General features: G+C 52.7%; 3 protein-coding genes across 3 annotated transcripts; 1 reads left to right on the plus strand and 2 right to left on the minus strand.

Moving 5' to 3' along the window:
* Positions 1–370: 370 nt before the first annotated feature.
* ZNHIT1 (zinc finger HIT-type containing 1) lies at positions 371–6,361 on the plus strand. The gene is made up of 5 exons (XM_010952720.3): positions 371–529; positions 5,104–5,274; positions 5,659–5,738; positions 5,867–6,036; positions 6,126–6,361. The coding sequence occupies exons 1-5, from the start codon at positions 508–510 to the stop codon at positions 6,145–6,147; spliced, it is 465 nt and encodes a 154-aa protein (XP_010951022.2). The 5' UTR covers positions 371–507; the 3' UTR covers positions 6,148–6,361.
* A 4,446-nt stretch (positions 6,362–10,807) lies between these two features.
* On the minus strand, positions 10,808–17,627 carry CLDN15 (claudin 15). Its single transcript, XM_010952721.3, has 5 exons — positions 15,551–17,627; positions 12,639–12,803; positions 11,599–11,680; positions 11,379–11,495; positions 10,808–11,301 (listed from the first exon to the last, which is right to left on the minus strand). The coding sequence occupies exons 1-5, from the start codon at positions 15,765–15,767 to the stop codon at positions 11,175–11,177; spliced, it is 708 nt and encodes a 235-aa protein (XP_010951023.1). The 5' UTR covers positions 15,768–17,627; the 3' UTR covers positions 10,808–11,174.
* Positions 17,628–17,772: 145 nt separating this feature from the next.
* FIS1 (fission, mitochondrial 1) lies at positions 17,773–21,440 on the minus strand. The gene is made up of 5 exons (XM_010952725.3): positions 21,283–21,440; positions 20,317–20,449; positions 18,954–19,030; positions 18,418–18,523; positions 17,773–18,084 (listed from the first exon to the last, which is right to left on the minus strand). The coding sequence occupies exons 1-5, from the start codon at positions 21,325–21,327 to the stop codon at positions 17,987–17,989; spliced, it is 459 nt and encodes a 152-aa protein (XP_010951027.1). The 5' UTR covers positions 21,328–21,440; the 3' UTR covers positions 17,773–17,986.
* Between the last annotated feature and the right edge of the window lie 33 nt (positions 21,441–21,473).

Genomic DNA, 21,473 nt, shown 5'->3' on the forward strand with positions numbered 1-21,473 from the left:
GTCGCACGGAGCCGGGACTGCGGTAGGGAGGGAGGAGTCTGCGGTCCCGGGTTCCAAGGAAGCTGGGGGTTGAGGTTTTGGCAGAGGGTCACCGGGAACCTCTGGGATTGCCCACTCAAGCCTGCCCATTTTCTTTGGTAGTCTGGCCCATCATCTCTACTGCCCGGAGAAGCTCCAGGGGTTGCCTTTGTGATGACTGCATCTTCAGGAGGATCAAAAGAAAATGACGTTTCTTTAAAGATCACTGGCGCCACCTCTTTAAAATGACCCATTTCGGGGGTCGAGCACAATACATAACTACACTGAGGGCGGAAGTAGTTTTGCCCGTATAAAATATGGCAGAAAGCTTTCTTGTCTCCAAGGGAACATCTCGTAATAAGTCAGAGGGGGTGGGATTACTATGCGCATGCGCAGGAGCTCATGCCGCCGGAAGTCATAGTGCTCTTACCCAAGCGAGAGACGTAGTACGCGTGCGCAGTAGGTTCTTCCGTCAGCTGTGTTGTGGAAATGGTGGAGAAGAAAACTTCAGGTATGTAAACCCCTGGCGGTGGGCCCCCTGTCCTCCTCTTAAATCCGAACCTGGCCTGGGATTTCCTCACCCAGTTATTATTCTCAAATCTCTTCCCTGGCCCTTGGGTCCTGACGTTGGGGCAGCCCCCAAGCCATGCATTCACGTTTTATTCATTCCTGCTAGGGCGCTGGGGATGGAGAAAGGAAAAAGACCATTACCATCCAAGAACTGGCTTTCCGTGAGCGGGGCAGAGATGCAGACCTACCATTACATGTCAGAGTGATACGTGCTATGGTAGAGGGAAGCAAAGCAACTGGGCAAAGAGGAGGGGCATGAGCTTTGGGGAAGGAGGGAACCCAGAAAGTTTGGAGGGAAAGAAAACGCTTGGATTGAGTCTTGAAAGGTAAACTGTTTCGCTCAGTGCAGGTGCGTGGGGACTCATTCCCTGCGGCGGGAACCGCAAATGCCAAGGTAGGAGAGCAAGAAAAAGCAAATCATTTAGGGAGACAAGTTAACAGTTTCGGAGCTTGCGGAGGAATGGTAAAAGAGGCTGGAGGGCTGGGGAAAGGTACCCTTGAAAGGCATTATACACACCTGCCAAAGAGTTTGAACTCTATGGAGAGCCATCAAGGGACTTTAAGGCCGAAGAGTGAGGGAAACAAATTTATCTCTTAGAAAGGCAGTCTGGTTTCAGTGCAGAAGATGGATTGGAAGGACTAGAGCAGAGCTGTCCAGGAGAAGCTTATGGAATCAGGGAATGGTCTTAATCAGCACTGTTAAACATGGTAGCCAATAGCCACATGTGGCTATTGAGCACGTGAAGTGTGGCTGGTAAGACTGAGGAACTGAATTTAAAATTGTAGTCTTAATTAATCTACATCTAAATTTAAATAATCTCTCGTGACTAGTGCTTGCTGTATTGTATAGGGCAAGTCTAGAGATTGGGAGGTCAGTTAGGAAGCTATTGAGTAGTGCAGATAAAAAGAGATGAAGGTCAGAGTACAAATCCAGTCATCTTAAAACTCCTCACTGGATCTCCATAACCCCCACCATAAAATCCCCAAATCCAAATTCCTTTAGACACTTAACGGTAAGACTCTTAATGGTCTGCCTGACTTCATATCCTTCCCCACCCCACCCCACCCACACATACTTTATTTACCAACCATATAAAACTTTAAAAAATTTATTGAAGGCACAACAGTCTTTCATCCAGGCCTTCCCTCATGCTGGTACCAAGGCCTAAGATACCCTACCCTTCTCTTCCAGCCAGGCTCACTTCTACTCATCAGTCAGGCTGCAGCCTAGACTTACTTTCCTCTGGGAAATCTTCCTGACTACCCCAAGACCAGGTTAGGTGTTTCTATCATGTGCTCTGTAGTACTTTGTACTTCCCTATCCTGGCATATACTGTGCTGTACTTGTTTGTTTGATCATTTATATTCTTCACCTGGTTGTATTTCCAGAACCTGGGGCACCGCCTGGTACTTGGAAAGGAGGCAGTATAGTGCAGTGACCAAGAGGATGTTTTTTGATGCTGGGCAGTTCTGGGTTTGAATTCTAACCCAGGTGCTTAATAGCTGTGTAAACTTTGGACACATTTCTTAACCTCTGAACTCTAGTAAACTAGAGATGATAATGATACCTGTCTCATAGGGTTGTTATAAGGACTAAAGGATTCCATCTATGCAAAGAGCTTGGTACAGGCATACCTCAGAGATAGGCAGGTTCAGTTCCAGACCATTACTATAAAGCAAATGCCGCAATAAAGTGAGTCACACAAATAGTTTGGTTTCCCAATGCATATAAAAAGTTATGTTTACACTAAACTGTAGTCTGTTAAGTGTGCAATAACATTATCTCTTCAAAAAACAACGTATATGCCTTAATTTAAAAATACGTTATTGCTAAAAACAAAAAGCGGTAGCCATCATCATCTGAGCCTTCAGTGAGTTGTAACCTTTCTGCTGGTGGAGGGTTTTGCTTCAGTATGGATGGCTGTGGACTGATCAGGGGAGTTGCTGAAGGTTTGGGTGAGTGTTGCAATTTATTGCAACAAGACAGCAATGACGTTTGCCACATAAATCTGCTCTTCCTTTCATGAACAATTTCTCTGTAGCATGCAGTACTGTCCAATATCATTTTGCCCAGAGTAGAACTTTCAAAATTGGAGTCAGTTCTCTCAAACCCTGACGATGCTTTATCAACTCAGTTTATGTAATACTCTAAATCCTTTGTTGTCATTTCCACAATCTTCACAGCAGCTTCACCAGGAGTAAATTCCATCTGAAGAAACCACTTTCTTTGCTCATCCAGAAGAAGCCACTCCTTATCCATGAAAGTTTTGTCACAAGATTGAGGCAATTTAGTCACATCTTCAGGCTCCACTTCTAATTCTAGTTCTCTTGCTGTTTCCACCACATCTGCAGTTACTTCCTCACTGAAGTCTTGAACCCCTCAAAGTCATCCATAAGGGTTGGAATCCACTTCTTCCAAACTCCTGTTAATGTTGACATTTTGACCTCTTCCCATGAATCACAGATGTTCTTCTTGGCACCTGGAATGGTGAATCCTTTCCAGAAGGTTTTCCATTGACTTTGCTTAGCTCTATCAGAGGAATCACTGTCAATGGCAGCTGTAGCCTTATGAAATGTATTTCTTAAATTAAAAGTCTTGAAAGTCTTTAATCTCATTGTACATCTGTATCAGAGCTCTCAGGTGACCAGGTACATTGTCAACGGTCAGTAATATTTTGAAAGGAATCTTTTTTTCTGAGAAGTAGGTGTTGGCTGTTTTACATGGGCGTGTTTGTAGTGCGCCAAAACAATTAAAATAGTAATATAAAAGATCACTGATCACAGATCACGATAACAAAGATAATCATGATTAAAAAGTTAGAAGTTTTGAGAGAATTGCCAAAATGTGACACAACATGAGCAAATGCAGTTGGAAAAATAGTGCTGATAGACTTGCTCAATACAGGGTTGCCACAAACCTCCAATTTTTAAAAAACACAATATTTGCAAAGTGCAGTAAAGCAGAGTGCAATAAACGAGGTCTACCTGTATAGCGCCTGGCTCACAGCCCAGGAAATGTTAGCCGTTGGCACTGTTGGTAGTGTTAAGATTACAGGTGCTCAATAAGTATTTATTTAATGAAACAGGGATATTCTGTAGAATCATCAGAACCTGGTGAACAGCTGGTTTGGTAATGAAGAGAGAGGTTTATAAGAGCTCCTAGGTTTCTGATTTGGATGTCCGCATAGATGATTCCATTCACTTGAGTATAGGGGCTAGGTATAGCTCAGTGGTAGAGCGTGTGCTTAGCATGCATGAGGTCCTGGGTTCAATCCCCAGTACCTCCACTGAAAAAGAAAGAAAAAAATAGGACAATGTCTTTTTTTTTTTTTAAAAAGTATATAGGAGAAGAAGCAGAATTGGATGGGAAGAATTTTAATATTTAATATTGAGTTGCAATGTTAATGGTGTCAGCAGGTAATTTCCTGAATAGCCAGTTCTGGAGCTCAGGAGTCACTTTTGGAGTCGTTTGCTTGGGGGTGAGAGAACCCTGTGTTTGGATTAGAAATCCCAGGAAGAGTGTATAGACTGAGAAGGAGAACAGGGACAGCCATCTCCTTAGAGACAGAGAGTAGCCAAGATGGGAGACTGAGAGGCACAGGCAGAGGTGGAGCAGGAAAACCTGGGGTCACATCAAGGAAGCACATGAAGGGACCCTTCCAACCCATAGGAAATAGTCAACACAGTCTCAGGCTATGGAGAGCTCAAGTAGACATGCTGGATTTGGCCTTAGGAGGTCACTGGGGTCCTGATCGTTAGTGTTTCCTGTTGAATGGGAGTTGGTTTGCTGGGGGTTAGTGGATGGGAGGTGAGGAAGTAAAACATCACGTGGACTGCTCTCTCACAGCAGAGTAACTGTGAAGTTGGGTAGACACGTAGCAGGTTTCTCTGTTGAGGAGAAGGTACCAGTTGAGCAGGAGGAGTTAAAGGTGCAAGAGGTGGGTAAGGACTTGAGCTGGGGGTGAAGGGTTTGGGTTTAGCAGTGGGACTTGGGGGGAGTGCATCCACTTGGAATGGAGGGAGGGGGCATGCAGTTGTGATTGAGGGTGGGCTGATGAATGGGCATCTCTACATGGAGTGGCCTTTCTCTTTAGAGGTGGGAAATGAAGTTGCTGTAAAGCTGAGTGCATTAAGGTCCCAGGGGAGCCTGGAAAGCCCCAAGTGTATGATGGTCTCCGTCGGCAGGATTGTGTGATTTCTGCCAGCAGTGAGAAGTCTTCAGGAGGCATTTCAGTGGCTGGGTCTAGAATAGGGAGGAAAGGCTGGAGCCAAAGGGTTAGAAAACAGGCATGAGTGGCTGAAATGTCAGTCTTAGCTGGGAAGGAAGCAGACCGGAGGGAGTGATGTATTGAGAAAAGGTACAGGGGCCAAGGGCTTGGCAACTAGGATGAGATCAGAGGACAAGGCTCTCATCCCCTGGACATCTTCCACACATTGCCCAGAGTCAAGGCTAACCTAGCTTCTCTCTTCTCTTTGCCCCCATAACTTCTGCCCGCCCCCCCCCAACTCTTCTAGTTCGTTCCCAGGACCCTGGACAGCGGCGGGTGCTGGACCGGGCGGCCCGGCAGCGCCGCATCAACAGGCAGCTTGAGGCCTTGGAGAATGACAACTTCCAGGACGACCCCCATGCAGGACTGCCCCAGCTCGGCAAGAGGCTGCCTCAGTTTGATGATGATGCAGACACTGGTGAGTAGGGTGGAGGAGGAAAGGGGAAGAGCCTGCCCAGGTCAGGTTTGTAGAAGGACATGGGGCTGGGGGATAGATGTCCCAGGAGCTCTTCTGGCTCCTTTGACTGCGAGCCAACTGCTCTCCCTTTCTGTGTCTCAGTCTCCTTTCATGTATGTAGAATAAAGCAGATAAACTCAGATCCTTCCAGCTCTGACACATGGTTTTAAATTTAGGGAGTGTGGAGATGAAGGAAGGCCTGGATTAGAGAAACGGGCTGCAGGGAAGGATGGTAGAGAGAGGCTGACTTAGAACCCAGGTGGGCACGTGGGCAGGGAATGATGGGCAGAGAAGACGGTGTCTCTCTTGGCACGTGCCATGTAACTAATTGCTCTTGACCTCTAGGAAAGAAAAAGAAGAAAACTCGAGGTGACCATTTTAAACTTCGCTTCCGAAAAAACTTTCAGGCCTTGCTGGAGGAGCAGGTGAGAGAGGAGCTGGCTGGGGAGGACTCCACAGGGAAGGGATGAGCCTGCATAGATCCTTGGCCTCAGTGGGTGTTGCCACATGGGTGGGCGGAGGAGTCACAGAACCGGCCCCCTTGTCTCTGCAGAACCTGAGTGTGGCTGAGGGCCCCAACTACCTGACGGCCTGTGCAGGACCCCCATCCCGGCCCCAGCGCCCCTTCTGTGCTGTCTGCGGCTTCCCCTCCCCATACACCTGTGTCAGCTGCGGCGCCCGATACTGTACTGTGCGCTGTCTGGGCACCCACCAGGAGACCAGGTGAGAGGGGCCTTCCCCAGGTCCACACCCTCCTCCTCCTCCCCCCACAGCCTCCTGGACTCCTCATCTTGGGCGTCCTCTGCCTGCAGGTGCCTGAAGTGGACCGTGTGACCCTGGGCATCCCTGGAGGGAAAGGCCCTCCAGGCATCGCCTGCCTTCGGAGAGGACATCACGGAAAGGAAGCGCGCTGCCCCTGGACCAAGAGAGGAGCCCAGCAAAGCTCAGGTCACATCCTCCAGGGAAGACCAGTCTCATTCCCAGGGACGGTGGCAGGGCAGTGGGCCGAGCTCTCAAATTGCTGTTGTAATAAAAGGTCTCACGCGAGGAGGAGCCTCCCTGTTTGGTCCTGGGGTGTTGTGGGGGTGAGGCTGATGGGTCACCTGGCTCTCACACTCTCTGCTCCTGTGTCTTTTCCTCCTACCTCTCAATCATCCCTCCCACTGTCTGCCCCTCTGTGTCCCTGACCGTGAAGGATTTTTCCCATTCTCCTGCCACCCCGTGTCTTTGCATTTCAAGGCTGCTGCTTTGTGTCACTATTTTGGTTATTGACTTAGTTCATTTGTTTTTGCACTTTGTTTCTCTGGTTCCTCTGAGTATCTTTGGAGTGGAGCTGGGTCCCCAGACTGGTGACAGGGAAGTGGAGCGAGGGTTGGGGACAGGGCTGGAGAAGAGGAGTATGGGAGGAGCCAGCCCTGTCTTCATCCTCTGGTACTTAACCAAATGGGAGAGACTGAGCCCCTGTCCTTGGTGCCGCCCATCTGAGGGAGTCATCATCCTTAAGAAGCCCCTCTTACCAAGGACTGCAGTATGTGGAATTATTAGCAGCAGAGAAACCCCAGAAATTTCTGGGAAGCATGGGGAGTTGGGGGTAGAGAGGCTCCTGTTCTTGGTGGCTGTGGTTGCTGTCACTGTCGCATGGTTCTAGGACTTCTTCCACCCACGCCTGCTCTCAGTGGACTGCAAGCTGTAAGTTCGCAAGCACCTTGGAGTTGCTGAATTGAGGCCCAGTACTCGCTGGAACATAGCAAAGCAGGTGCTTAGGAAGTATTTGTTGTACAAATGACCTCAGTAAGATATTCATGGGCTCCAGCCAAGTCGGTGTTAGGCACCTTCTCAGGCTCTTCTCCCCACTTTGGGGGACTTTCGTGGGGTTGGCCCACATGTTCCCAGCGTCTTCCTGAGTTGCTGCTTGCCCTTTCTTTGGAGACTTGTGGTTGGACAGGTGATGTTGGTGACAGTGTCGTGTTGGATGGTGACGAGGACAGAGTTTAGAGACAGTACTCGGTGTGGTGGTTTTAAAAGATGGCTGTATAATTTTTGACTATCCTTCCATCAAAAGGTGGGGCTTTGCCCCCTTCCTCTGGGATCTGGGCAGGCTTACAACCACTTGGACCAGTAGATGATGGTAGACGTGAAATCACATGACATTCCAGGCGAGGTGGTCAAAGACAGTGCAACTTCTGCCTTTTCCCCAGCACTCTTGCCTTTGGGGCCCTCAGCTGCCATATAAGATATGCAGCCATCCTGAAGCTGCCATGCTGTGAGGATGCCCAGGCTGCGTGGAGAGGCCACATGCAGGTGTTCCCCTTGACAGACCCAGCTGAGCCAAGCCCTCCGGCCATCCCACCCCAGGCTCCTGTTGTAGGACTGAGGATGCTTCCTGATGATTCCAGCCCCCAGGCATCAAGTCACCCTCAGCCGTTTGAGTCTTCCTGGCTGTGTCCAGAACATCGTGGAACGGACACTGGCTGTCTCTGCTGTGCCCTATGTAATTCCTGACCTACAGAATCTGTATATTGCAGAATGATGCACCCCCTTGGAGCCTGGGGATGGTTGGTTGTGCAGCAGTAGGAACTGGGGCATCGGGAATCTGGTTTGCTGGCTGCTAATTCTTGGCCTGGGTTAACTGTCTTGCTCTCAGGAAGGGAAACTTTCTTGGGTCCTAACCTTTCTATTTTCTTCTCCACCAAGAAGGGTGCTCAGGAAAGAAAACAAGAAAAGACGATTTCTTGGCTGGGAGACACCATCTGTGCTTCCCTGTGATCACCTGTGTCAGAAGTCCTGTCAAACTTCCCCTGAGTCAGCACAATCTCTTTGGTTTATTTCCTAAATTCACTTTGTTTCATATTTTGTTGTTACAGAAAGAATCACATAGCTGCTGCTTGACGTAACATTTGTCTACTGACTGACGCACTCAGGCTTCGCCAGCTGACCTTGATAGGACAGAGCCAGACCCCAAGGGCCCCCTGTTGCTCTGACGCTGATTGGCTCCCCAAGTCATCCATTGGTGTCCTCTAGGAGGGATCTCTGGACCCCCATTTGAAACCACAACTCCTCAAGGAAAGCCTTGAGCCAGCTTCCTGTGTACAAGTGGAGACTTGGTCCTGCCCCGGGAGACATTGGGGTTTTTGGGAAATCTACACTATTCTGAAGCTTCTGGAGGCTAGACCCAGGTCATATGAGGGAGAAGCACAGCCCCCTCCTGGGCACACAGGGCAGAAGAGGTTACTGCTAGGATCTGGAAGGCTGGAGACTGGGGGCTCACACCTGAAGACCTGACTGAGTGTTGAGTTTAATTGACATGGATTAGTTGGAGAGCCAGGGGTTCTGGGAAGCAGGCCAGTTGTGTCTCTAGTCTCAGACACATCTTGGGCCCACTACTTACTTTGTCACCTGGACAGGTCACTTTACCCCTCTGACCCTGTTACAGCCCCCTCCCGGGAATTCTGAGGATTAGAGATGGTATGTAGCCCAGTGCCTGGGCATTGGGTAAATGACAGCTGTTGACTTCATTGCCCAAGACCCAGAGCAGTTTGTTGTTGAGCTGTTTCACAGTCATTTCCCTGAAAAAAAAAAAAATGGAGGATTCCTTGATTTGCCCCGGCACTTGCCCATTACATGCTAACTAGCCATCTGCATTTCTGCCTGCTCCCAGCCTGTGTGTTCTCTGAGGGCAGGGGCCAGGTCTTGCTGCTCTAACTTCTAGTAAAGAAGAATACAGTGTTAAAAAGAGTAAGTATGTTGATAGCCATGTGACCAGGCACGATGGACAAGGAAACGGAAACTTAACCTCATGATCATATTAAGGCACATGTTAAATGTGTGAATGTGAAACTTGACTCAGGTTAGTTTTCCTGAAAGGGGGAAGGGGCGAGAAGAGGCCAGTGTCATTTGGCCCAGGGCCTGTCCTGGCAGACTGGGACACTAAGGGCCCTGTGAAACACGCTTCTCAGTGTCCATCCTTTTGTGCGGTCCCTTCCACATGGACTTTGAATTTGGCTAGGGGACAGCCACAAATGGTATGAAAGCAGAGTATGAAGGGGTAGGAGATTAATAGATTTTCACAGACTTCTTGCTCGGCCACGGAATGCTTTATGTAGGGGAACAGAGCAAAAGGCATGAGTGTTTCTGGGTAGAGCCCAGAGGGGAGCCCTCTTGAAGGTGTGTCCAAGTGAGCAGAGCAGCTCACGGGGAGAGCACTGTTGTGTGGAGGAATGGTAAGAAATGGGGAAAGAAATGTGGGCTAGGGCCAGGCTGTGTGTCAAGGTTTAATTGTCTTTGGATTTTTTTTTTCCCCTGACGCACCAGGGAGCTGCCAGGCAGGACAGTGAATCCCCAGTAAAAGAATGTAGAATGGATCACAAAGATGAGATGAGAAGCTCCCTTAGGGACATTCTGTAACAAGTCTGGGCCAGAGAGGGTGGGGGCAGGACCCAGCACCTGCGGTGAAGGGGGAGAACTAGGTGGATTTGAAAACTATTGAGGGAGAATCAATAAGCTTTGGCAGCCAACTGAGGGGAGGTGGTGAAGAGAAAGTGAAGGAAGAAGCCAGAGATGATTGAGGTTGTCAGTCTGTGTGAATGAGATGTTAGCACGACAGGAACTGTGGTTTTGGGGGCAAGTGAGGAATTTGATGAATTTGCCCAGCCTGGTGAAAACACACGTACTTCTGAAGCTTGGGAGAGAGGCCCCAGTTAGAATTTAGATGTGGGAGTCTACATCCCAGGAGAAAGCCAGGGCCAGTGAGCAGATGGGATGAAAGAGAAAGGGGAGGGAGCCAAGGTCAGAATCCAAGACACCACCAAGTGACTGGTCACCATGCTCGGCACTGCAGAGGGTAGGTGCCAGGGTAGGGCCCTAGACCCCCTCCTTCCATCGGATGCCTTCTTCCTTATGGCATCAGTTTCCTATCTCAAGTGGGTACCAGCTCTGCTCAGTACCCACTGGCCCTGTGCCAAGCCTGCCCATGACCCAGTGCCACATCTGAGCTGGACGCACACACCCCACCAATATGCAAGCCTCTATGAACAAACCTCTACCACCTTTTCTGGAAGTTATTGAACCTCCCCCCGAAACATGTACCTGCACCAGACCTGGCTGATTTGACAGTTTCAAAGGGTGTTGACAATTTCTGATCTCTACTCCCAGGCCCAGGTAAAGAAGCTGCTCTAGACCAACTGTCTCCTTGTACAGCTAAGAAAGGAAGAATGACTTGTTATCAGGATGGCAAAAAGGGATCTCTGCTATTGTTTGTTAGAGCAGGATGTTCCCTTATCTGCTCTTTGATGGCCCTTATCAGTAACTGAAGAGTGCCACACTCCAGTAATCACTTGGAACTGCTTTCCTCTTCTGCTGGATGAGATAGTCCAAAGGCAATGGAGAGGAGGACAGGTGACAGTCTAGGGTCCAGGAACTGAGATGAAGATGACCTTAGGCGCGGCCTTGGCCACCACTTGCTTGGCCAACTGTCTCATGACACCTTCAACCCCTGAACAGTTCACAGTACAAATTTATTTATGCATGTTTTTATATAGAATACAAACATTCGGGGATACCTCCGCCCAGAACCCAGACTCAAGGTTAAGAAGGGTCCAGCCTCAGGGGCGGGAAATGAGTCCTCAGGAGACAGATTGTTGGTCTGGGAGGATCCAGAGGGCCACACGGAGCTCCGAACGGGGAGGCGGGGCCTGAGGTGGTCAGAGCTGGGCGTGGCTTCTGGGCACAGGGCGGGGCCTAGAACTTGGCACGTTCCTGAACTTGTTACTGGGAGCAGGGGCTGGTGCCTGCAGCCCAGGATTCCAGTGACCCCTCTCTACTGAGGGCAGTGGGAAGGCAATGGGGTCCACAGGCCAGGCCTCCTACACGTAAGCGTTTTTCCCGTACTTGCCAAAGCTGCTGTCGCCTTCTTCATCAGAGGCCACCATGGGCAGGCGGGCAGCGAGGCTGGCGGACGGCATCACTGGGGCCTTGTAGGGAAGCCGGACACTGGCAAGGGAGGAGGCCTGGGTCAGAGGGAGGTGTAACCCTCGCCCCCTCCCCCGCCGTGGCTCACCTTCTCCTACCTGGCGGCTGGGTCCTCGTCCCGGGTGCAGCAGCAGCTGGAGCAGAGGCAGATGCCGCCCAGGATGGCGAGCAGAGAGGCGCTCCAGCCCAGGTAGAGGGCAGGGCCCAGCTCGTACCTGGGGACAAGGACAACGAGCAGGCGGTGAACTAGCAGCGCTAGCTCAGGGGTCGAGGTTGAGACCCACCCATTGTCTCCGTGGGTGGGACTCCCACACTCACTTGGTTCCGGGGTACAGGGGATCGAAGAAGTCCCGGGTGATGTTGAAAGCGTACCAAGAGATGGCCACCATCCCGCAGATACCTGTGGGAGGGAGAGGAGGACCGTACTGGTGCCCTAGGCCTGGTGGAGGAAGAGGTGGCCCAGAGAGCAGGTCGTGGGCATCAAGCCCAAGAGCAAGTTTCATTGGATCCCTTCTGTTTCCTCTCCCCAGCTCATAACTCTTCTGTTTCCTAGGTCAACTGCAGGCTTTTCTACCCAGGACCCAGGACCCAGCCGCAGCTCACCTCTCTTGTCTAGTCTCACACTCTGGTCCTCAGGCCCTCTTTCCGTCTTTATCCCTGACATACCCTGTTCATTCTCCATTCCTACCTCTAGCACCTTGACCACATAGTTTCCTCACTGGGAATCTGCCCCATCCAAGTCCTACTCATCCTCAAAAGCCCATACAGTCTTCCCCTACCAGCCCCGCCTGCCCTGATGCCCCTTTCCTTGACCTCCCAAAACACTCAGTGCCTGAGAGCCTGAAGTCAGCCAGGCCGCTCCCTGGGCGCTTATCTTCTAATAATATAACTGATCTTTCTGAGCCTGTTTCCATATCTAGCGAACAGGACAAGAACTGCTCTGCCTCACAGGCTTGTTGTAAGGTGATGTGTGCAGAAATGTTTTGAAGGTTGAAAAGGGATGGCGAGTCACATGGATGTGCTGTTATCGTGCACAGTGTTTGCATATATGTGTGTTTGTGTGTGTGGGCGCATATATGTCCTAACTGCGGTCTTCCCAGCCAGGCTGTAAGCTCTGGAGGGCAGACACTCCCACCTCTGCAGTCCCTCCCACATCTCACTCATGCCTGGCTCCTAGTGGGGGGTCAAGAAACATTGCTGATGGACTGATTTGTGGCCAGGGAATTTGGTGGGTATGGGGGAGGGTGGGGACAGGTGTCATTGTAGAGGGGAAGGTGAGGTCACCCCAAGGTCTGGACCAAGGGCCACCCCCACCCTCACTGAAGGGCAGGGTCCACCCACCACCTTCTCCCAATTACCAGCCAGTATGTGTAGGGCCCCTGCTGTGGCCGCCAGCTTGGCTTTCCGGGAGAGCTCCAGGCCCCCAATGTTCGTGCAGCGCAGCCCCACCATGCCTAGGAAGAGGCCCAGGAAGCCCAGGAGGATGGCGGTGATCATGAGCGCTCGGCAGGCTTGGATGTACCCTGGGGAGGTGGGGCACAGCCATGGGTCCCTGAGCCGGCCCCTTCCCCACCATCTGCTCTCCCCTCTAAGACAAGCCAGCCCCTTATAGCGCCTGCTTAGGTCTCATTCCCTGAAAGACTTCAAGGCCTATCTTTCCTCTTTGGGCCCCATCCAGCCAAGGGGTCAGGCTGAGGTCACACCCCCCCTCCTTCCCAGGCGCAGCGCCTCCCACCCCATGCCCCTGCACAGGCGCACTTCGCCTCCATTACAGGGCTTCTCCTCGGCACTACTGACACTTTGTCTGGATAATGCTTTGTTCTGGGGACCGTCCTCTGTATTGTAGGATGTTTAGTATCCTTGGCCTCTGCCCACTAGACGTCAGTAGCAGTCCTCCCAAACAGGACAATCAAAATGTCTAGACATTGTCAGAAAATCACACCTGATTAAGAACCGCCATGCTCTGCTGTGTCCAAGTGCTCCCGCCCCTTCCCCACATCTGCTTCTCTCCAGGTCCCACCTGGTGCCTAGCACAGTGCCAGACATCCTGAACTGACATCCTGGAGTGATCGATAAGGGGCAGCAGTGGCCTATGGGTCACCAGGTAAAGGGCAACTTCTGATCTGGAAAGTAGGATACCTGGGCCCAGGACCAATCCAAGTCAGTCTAGCTCATAACGCTCTCAGTGCCTCACTTTCTCCTTTCTCAAACCAGAAGGAAATGGCTGGCTCCCTTTTGGTCCCCCCTTCCTCCTTCTCTGTCTTTGATAGTTGCCAAGCACTCCCAAGGACCTTGCACCCCTTTCCAAGGTGGGGTGGTGCCACCCGTGTTGGAGGGGAAAGGCTGGGTCCTTGCCAGGATGTGAAGTGGCCCAGAGTTGGGGAGAAGGGAGGAGGGATAAAGTTCTCTGGGAGCATTTTCTCATTTCCAGCTACTCCCTCCAGAGTTCCTACCCCCTCCCCCTCCCCACATCCTTTCCCTGTCCATCCATCTACCCACCCCTACCTTGGGCAGACCAGCTCCTGATCCCCAGGGAGTTCTCCTAGACACAGCGAGGTTATTGAAGGGCCCATAAAATCATATGCTAAGAGGCTGGGCGGGGGTGAATAAATGGTAGGACCCCTCACAGGATCAGAACCAGACTGGGAAGTATTGGCTGGTTCTGGACTCAGACACACAAGTCTGGATTCCAGGCCCCTGCCACCTGTGTGGCTCTGGGTGGGTCACCTTGCAGTTTTCTAGCATCTGTAAGACGGAGTTACTAACACCGCAGGTCTGTAAACAGTGCTGAAATGGCGCGTGTGAAGGACCCAGCATGATGCCTGGAACCTCAGCCCGGGCAGCTGTGCTCTACTCTGCCCGTCAGCATGCTCCTGCACCTCCATCTTTGGTGCACACTCATGAGAGGTCTCAGGTCAAGTGCAGCAGTCCAGGTGGGGCCCCTTGGGTGGTCAGGCTCGCAGCAAAGGCCCCTTCTCACACCACAGTGTGGTTGAGGGGTAGGTGAGGTGGAGATCCCCAGGACTGCTGCGCTGGCTGCTGCCAATGTCCCTCTTGGCCACCCAGACATTCTTGGTGTCTGGCCTAGATTGTCCTCAGCTTTTATAGGTTTTTTTTTTTTTTTTTTTGGTGAGGGGGTCCTGAAGAGAGGGATGAGAGAATGAAGCCCCTGCAGCTGCCTCAGGAGATTCTGGGAATAGTTGGGGGCACAAGAGACCCACCTGGACTCCCTAACTGACTCAGAGCATCTCTGACATTCATGGCGGGGATTTCGTGGAGTGTTGGCTTCAGTTCCTTCCCCTACCACCCAGCACCAGCAGTAGGAGACCTGGAAGAGCACGCTGGTTCCAGGAGCACTCAGTGAGGGCACAGGGGCCGCACCATGTTCCTGGTCATCCCTTTCTGGCCTGGCATGGGACAGACTGAAGGACTCCCCTGGAGAATGGGGGGCGCTGCTCATAGGGGCACAGGCAGCAGGAAGATGCTCCAGCCACCAGGGAGACCTTTCTGGGCCAAAAGAGTTGCAGGCTCCACCCCGCCAAGAACCTCAAAAAATGCACTGCTCCAAGCACCCCAAACACACAGGCACACACACCCCCACTTACAGGGGACACTGAAACATGCAAAAGGACTCCCTTTAAAACGGCCCTTTGGAACTCACCATGGTGGTGAGAGCGATGCCCCAGTGGAAGCCTGCTGAAGCTACTGAAACTTTTCAGTCTCAACCCCCAGGAATCCAAGATGGGGTTTCCTCTCCACCCCACGAGCCCCAGCACTCCCACCCAGAAACAAAAATGCTAAATTTGATTGAGCACATTTAGATGCTAACATCACATTAACAGTTTGCACAGTTTATCTCATATAATCCTCATGACCACCCTGTAAATAGTGCTGTCGTGACCCTAATTTCACAGATGGGTCAAATGAAGCTCATTTTACCACCTGTGCAAGCACAGAGCCAGCCAATGGCAGGTGCTGAAGCTAGCAGTCCGACCCTGTTGCCTGCCCTTATAACCACAAAGACAGAGGGTCACCTTAGGGCAGGGGGTCATGTGTGACGAGAGAGACCTCTGCTGTAGTTCCAGGCAGAAGGCTGCCCCCAGAGCTTCCAGCTGCAGGAACCCAGGTCTCAGAGCAGGATCCGGCCTCCTTTATCCATATGGCACCCAAGGCCAGGCCACAGACAACACAACACCCACCCTCCCCGGGGTCTCTCCAACCTTCCACCTCCTGCCTCCCTCTGCTCCCCGCCGCTCTCCCCACCCCGTACCGGAAAGGGCCAGCATGGACGGGAACTCCCAGCAGTTGTAGACTCCGAGGGAATCGGTAGCACAGCTATACCAGAGGTTCTCGAAGATGGTGTTGGTGGTGATGACGTTCCCATGTATGGTGGACACTCGCCAGCTGCTGTGTGGCAGGGTCACCCCCAGCATCAGCAGCCCCACGACTGCGAGGAAGAAGCCGAAGGTCTCCACAGCCACTGACATGTTCGGATGCAGGCCCCGAGGGGAGCCGGGGGCCCCGGTGACGGGGAGGGGCTGAGCCCCAGGTGAACTTGACGGGGCTTTGGCTAAGGAGGGTGGTTAAGGCAGGCTGGGGAGACCGAGGGAGGCAGGCTGCAGCCTCTGCCTCTTCCTTGGCCCTGTCTGTCTCTGGTTCACCTCCTGCCCTCTCTCCGGGTCTCTCTGCTTCCCTGCAGGTCAGTCAGGGGAATGAGCCAAGAGCGCCCAGCGGCTGCTGACGAGGAGATGGAGGGAATAAACGGAACGGGCCAAAAGTCCACCCCCTCCCCCCAGCCTCTGGGCTGCCCTGGGCTCCCCGCCCCACGAGGGTGGGGGGAGAGGACTTACTGGGGAGTGACTAACGGATGCTGCCAAGGAGGGGCTCCCAAGGGAGGCACTGGGAGCCAAGGGGAAGCGTCTGCCTCTGACTCAGCTTTCATGGGGGCCAGAGGCTGGAGTCAGAGGGACGAGGGGAGAAGGTGGCTAAGAGAGCAGAGCCAGAGCCAGAGCCTAGCCACAGCCGGCTGGAGGCACCTTTCAGAGGGGAAGGATGGAGGGAACTGAGCCACCCCTCTGGATGTTAGCGAGAACAAGTCAAGAAACTCAAAGACTTAGTGGTTGAGGTACTGAGTCTCTGAGGAAGATTAAGGTTGAATAAGGCAATGGGGTACCTGAGAGAGACCCACAGCTCTGGAATCCAACCAACCTGGACTCTAACCAGGTCCCACCATTTACCAAGAAAGGTTCGGGCATGCAGTTTGAGCCCCTTCAGCTTGTTTCTGCTCACTTCATAGTTGTTTTAAGAATCACAGATCAAAGCTCCCCACAACTACGCATTGCTTAATACTACGCGAATGTCCTAGGTCTGGATGCCCATGGCCCGGGGTGAGGTTGCTTTCCTCTAAACTTCAACTTCCTGAACTTTAACTTCCCCCCTTGTTGGGCTGATCTTTGATTTTCGGCAAAAAGCTTGATCTTGCTGCCAAGGGGGCCCAGAGGGGGATAAATCACAAGCCCAGGACGTGATCCTGTGCTGCTAATCTAAGCGGCTCCGAGTTATCAGAACCGTCACCAGCTCTATTAATTATGATAGATTAGAAACCTCTGGGTCCCCACCTCAAGCCAAGGCTAAACACCTGTCCTGGTGTAGATGGTCTCATTTCCCGCCTCAAGGCCATGCTGGGACACACTGGTTCTTGTCTGGTGAGTGTGGCTGAGGCTCATTTCCAAGGGGCCCATCCTACACCCAGGCAGTCACATGGGACATCACTGAGATGTAACCCCTCACCCCCTCTCTGTGTGTCAGGCTCCTCCGTGCTCCCCCCAGGTGCCTCCTCCCCAGTCCCCGCCAGCTGGGCTGGCTGGACTGTGGAACGAGAAGTATGCAAGACAGGCCCACGCTGAGCCTGGCACGGGGCGGGTGCTGGGCAATGCGGGCTGGGTGGGGACTGGGTCCCAAACTTCCATCTACAACTAGGATGTCCTGGGTTCCTAACCTCTCTCAAGACCTCTGCTGACTCTGTGCCAAATGCCCGTTTCCTTCCCCCGACCAGCGGCCCCCCTCCTCTAAGGAGAAGGATGGGGAGGAGGAAGGGGAGGACCCAGGAAGACAAAGGGAGGGAAGGGTGGAGGTTTGGGAGGAAACTGAGTGGGGGGCCCCCCTGGTGTGGAAAACTCCACATGCCATGAGGCAGCTGAGTGGGTCAGAGGAGACGGGAGACATAAATTCTGGCCTGTCCCTTCAGCTCTGCCCTTCTTGTCTCTGATTACTGCTTTTTCTCAGGCTTCTAAGGCCGTGCAAAGGCCACGTCCCTGTGCTGGAGGGGAGGAAGAAGGAAGGGTGTGGGGTCTGGGAAGCTCAGCGGACAAAGGAGAACCCCACATCAGCCTGGCGGGTAGGAGAATGAGGGCACAGAGCAGGGAAGGCCCATGCATGACCCCCACCCTGGGGCCGAAAAGAACCTGCCTCTTCTCAACAAGGACACTGAGGTTCCCATGCCAAAGCCCAGTTTTATTTACACTCATCTCAAAGCACATGATTTGGGGCTAAAGGACAGGTCTCAGGGGAAAGGAAGCTGAAGGCCACAGGGGACAGTGACAGGGTGCAGGAGAAGAAAGGGACAGGGAGGACAGGTGGGCCTCTCTTCCAGTGTCTGCCACGGGCTCCCACGTATCCCTGGGCTGAGGCAGAGATGCAGTCTGCTTCAGGATTTAGACTTGGACACAGCAAGTCCGATGAGTCCAGCCAGTCCTGCCACGCCCAGGGCCATGCCTCCGACAATGGCCATGCCCACTAGTCCATCTGGGGAGAGGAAAAACGAAACTGTCAGGAGTCCAAACCCAGTCTCTGTGAGGACCTCGGCCACCATCTTCATGCTGCCCGCTGTTGCTCAACAGGAGATGTGCCTCTCTACCTGGAGTCATGGGGTGAGGGCCTCCGAGGGCTGGAGAAAGAAGGGGGTTTGAGGAGGAAGTGCTTGGAGGGCATTGTTTGAAGAGAGACCGGAGGGCCCAGGCATGGGGGAAGGAAGGGGACTTAACAGAGCTGAGGACTGGGGGATGCTGGGGGCCAGGGAGCCAGGAGGGCAGGGGGTGGAGGGAGACAGAGGGAGGGGACAGAGAGGAAGGCCTTCACCTTTCTTCATGGCCTTGTCAATGAGCCGTTCCAGTTCCTTGGCCTGGTTGTTCTGTGGCTCTGTCTGCAGCAGCCCCCGCACATACTTTAAGGCCTTTTCATATTCCTACACTCAGGGCAAAAAAACACCCCCTCAGAATTCTCTCCCTCTTCCTGCCCATCAGAGGAGCCTTCCCTCCGCTGGCCCTGGGGTTCCTCCGTCTACTCCGCCCCACTGCAGCCCCACCCAACAGAGTAGAGTCCATAAACCACCCCAACTGTGTGGGGGCGATAAGCCCAGGGAGATAACAGCCCAAGGCTTGAGGCTGCACCCCAATGGTGACATCACCTCGCTCCCCACACCCTCAGCACCCTGATCCTCTGTCTCTCACCTTCCCTCAGCTTCCTGACCTGCTATCACCTTGCACCTCTGTACCCAACACCACCCCTACCTAATGGCCTCTGTGGCCTTCCAGAGGGCCCGGGCTCTACTCTGGAGAGAGACAGAGGGTGCTGTGGCCAGGGGGTGGAGCAGGGAGCGGGGAACTCTGCCTCACCTTGAGCCGGTAGTTCCCTACGGCCAGGTAGAAGACATAGTCCCGCTGCTCCTCTTTGCTCCCTTTGGGCAGCAGCTCTGGGGAGGGAGGGAGGGAGAGAGTGAAAACCGCTTCCCACCTTGCCTTGTGCTTGTGTCCCAGGGACCCCTTCCACTCTCTGAATCCCCATATAATCCTGGGAGGTCACTGTCCTGAGCCTCCATTTTAGCTCTAGTCACTCTGGGCTTCCTTGGGGAGGCGTGAACCCAGGCTGCCCCAACACCCCGGGGATCAACGCCCTGGGGGTCAATGCCCCGGTATCAATACTACAATCAACTCTGGCTCATCCAAGTGACTGAAAGGAAATCAAGGCACTGGAGAAGCCAAAGGCATCTCTCCTCAGTTCCGGCATCTGCTGTGCATTTTACCTACAGTTGCTTGCTACCCAGACCAGTGTTCAAAGTAAGTCTGCACTCCCTCCCCCTTTAAAAAATCAGCTCAAAACTCCTTTAATTCACCTCCCCGAGGTCCCCACCTTCCTTCCTTAGTTCGGTGATCTCCCAGAGGCTTCTGTGTTTGGTTGTACTCTAGGTACTAGAATGTGTTGCTAGGTAGTATTGCAGGTGCTTATAAATCTTCCCAAGTGTCTGTACTGTCTCCTCAACTAGACTGGCAATGGCTATAGACAAACGGAAGGTAAGATTATTTGCGTTAACGAAGATTCTTACTGTTATGGATTTACAATAGGCATCCTTGGCTAGCACAGTGACTGTTTGCTTTTACATCATTACTTGACCAAGAGAAAAGGGTTACAGAGAAATTTAAAGGTTAGGTATCATAGCTTCTGACCAATGGTGACCAATCCAAAAACCAACAGGAAATAGGATTCTGATCAAAAAAGGACCATCTGCTCACAGGTTTTGGGGACCATCTTCAGTATTTCTCCCATGCCAGCCCCACAAAAGGTCTGCTAAATAAGCAACATAGTGGGGGGCAAAGAGCACAGGACTGGGACACACAAGACAGGAGCTTCTAGTCCTAATTCAGCCCTTAAGTAACTAGTTGTGTGACCTGAAGCAAATCACTTTTCTAATGTCTAGACTACCAGATCACCAAAGTCCTGTGGGGACTGACATACTCTGACCCTGTCTGGCAAAACAACGACAAGGTGGTGAGTAGCCCAAAGTGCACTGAGAGAAGTCAGGCTAAGTATAGCCCTTTTTTCCAGTGAGTTTACTGGAAAATAACTGTGAGGTGGCTGTACTATGAGGGCCCATGTTTAAAAAGGATCCCAGCACTTGAGATGGACGGAGTGACCCTGGCCAATAGTGGTAGAGGACAATGGCAATTGGGAACGGGAGAGTCAGGGAGCCTAGCACCTCACCCTCCAGCAGAGCAAGGCCTTTACGGATGTCATCGTTGTACTTGCTTCGCACCAGGCACCAGGCATACTCAAACTGCGTGCTCTTGGACACCGAGCCTGCTGCCTTCTCAGACTGAAATTTCCTTTCAAACTTCTGCCACAGGAGAGGAGAGGAGTCATTTAGAAATTAAGGGGGCAAGCCACTCTAGCAGGATCTGGGTGTCCATTTCCCACTTACCCTCCATCTTCCCCTCTGCCACATTTTCCTCCCGGGTCCTAGGGTCCCAGGTTCTGCCATTTGCATCCCTGGGACCCAGGCATTCTGCTTCTTAGTAGTGGGCTATCTCCTGGGACGCATCCTCTCTGCTTCCCTCCCCCTAGTGGTACCGAGAGGAGATGCCACCTGGTGGCGGCTCCAGGCACCGCTCCCGGAGCAGCTGACCCCAAGAGGCTGAACAGTAAACAGGCTGTCTGAACTGCTCAACAACAGCGGTCCTGTCGGAGATTGCTTCTCCCATCTCGCCCCACCCTGCCGAGACTGGACCCTTTCTTATCTGACAAGCAGTAATAAAGATAGTACCTATCTCCTATTAGAGCAACAAAGATCGAGATATCTCTTGTAAGGCACTTAGTGCAGTGCCGGATTCAATAAGTAATATATATAACTATGGTGGTCGCTGCGTTTCCCCGCCACTGAAGGAGCACTCAAAAACAGGTGTACACACGCTTATCTCCCAACTCCTGCGCACACCCAGACTCCAGGCCCTGAGTCTATGGCGTGGTGGCGAAGGAAACTACAACTCCCGATAGCCTCTGGGGCAAAGTGGACCTTCTGGGCAGGGGCCGGACGCTGCAGGGGCTGCCGGGAGCTAGTTTGGCTTCCCTAGGCAAAGCTGATGCTAGGATGAGGGTTAGGCCCCTACCCGACTCTCTTCAGGGCCCGCCCTTCAGAATCTTCCTTTTCCCTCCCTCCGGACCGGGCCTCACCAGCAGGTCCTCCGCAGACACCAATTCGTTCAGCACAGCCTCCATGGCCGCAGTCCCCGAAAGCCTCGCAACTCAGACACTACTGTCCCCGGGTCTCCATGGCCCACTGACGGGGCAGGGAGCCACTTCCGGCGTCCGGCGGAAGCGGGGTCCCCCACCCTTAAGCAGAGCCAATCGTTTCACGCAGCGGA

This window comes from Camelus bactrianus, chromosome 18 (assembly GCF_048773025.1).
Source record: "Camelus bactrianus isolate YW-2024 breed Bactrian camel chromosome 18, ASM4877302v1, whole genome shotgun sequence".
In the NCBI taxonomy this organism is placed as follows: Eukaryota; Metazoa; Chordata; class Mammalia; order Artiodactyla; family Camelidae; genus Camelus; species Camelus bactrianus.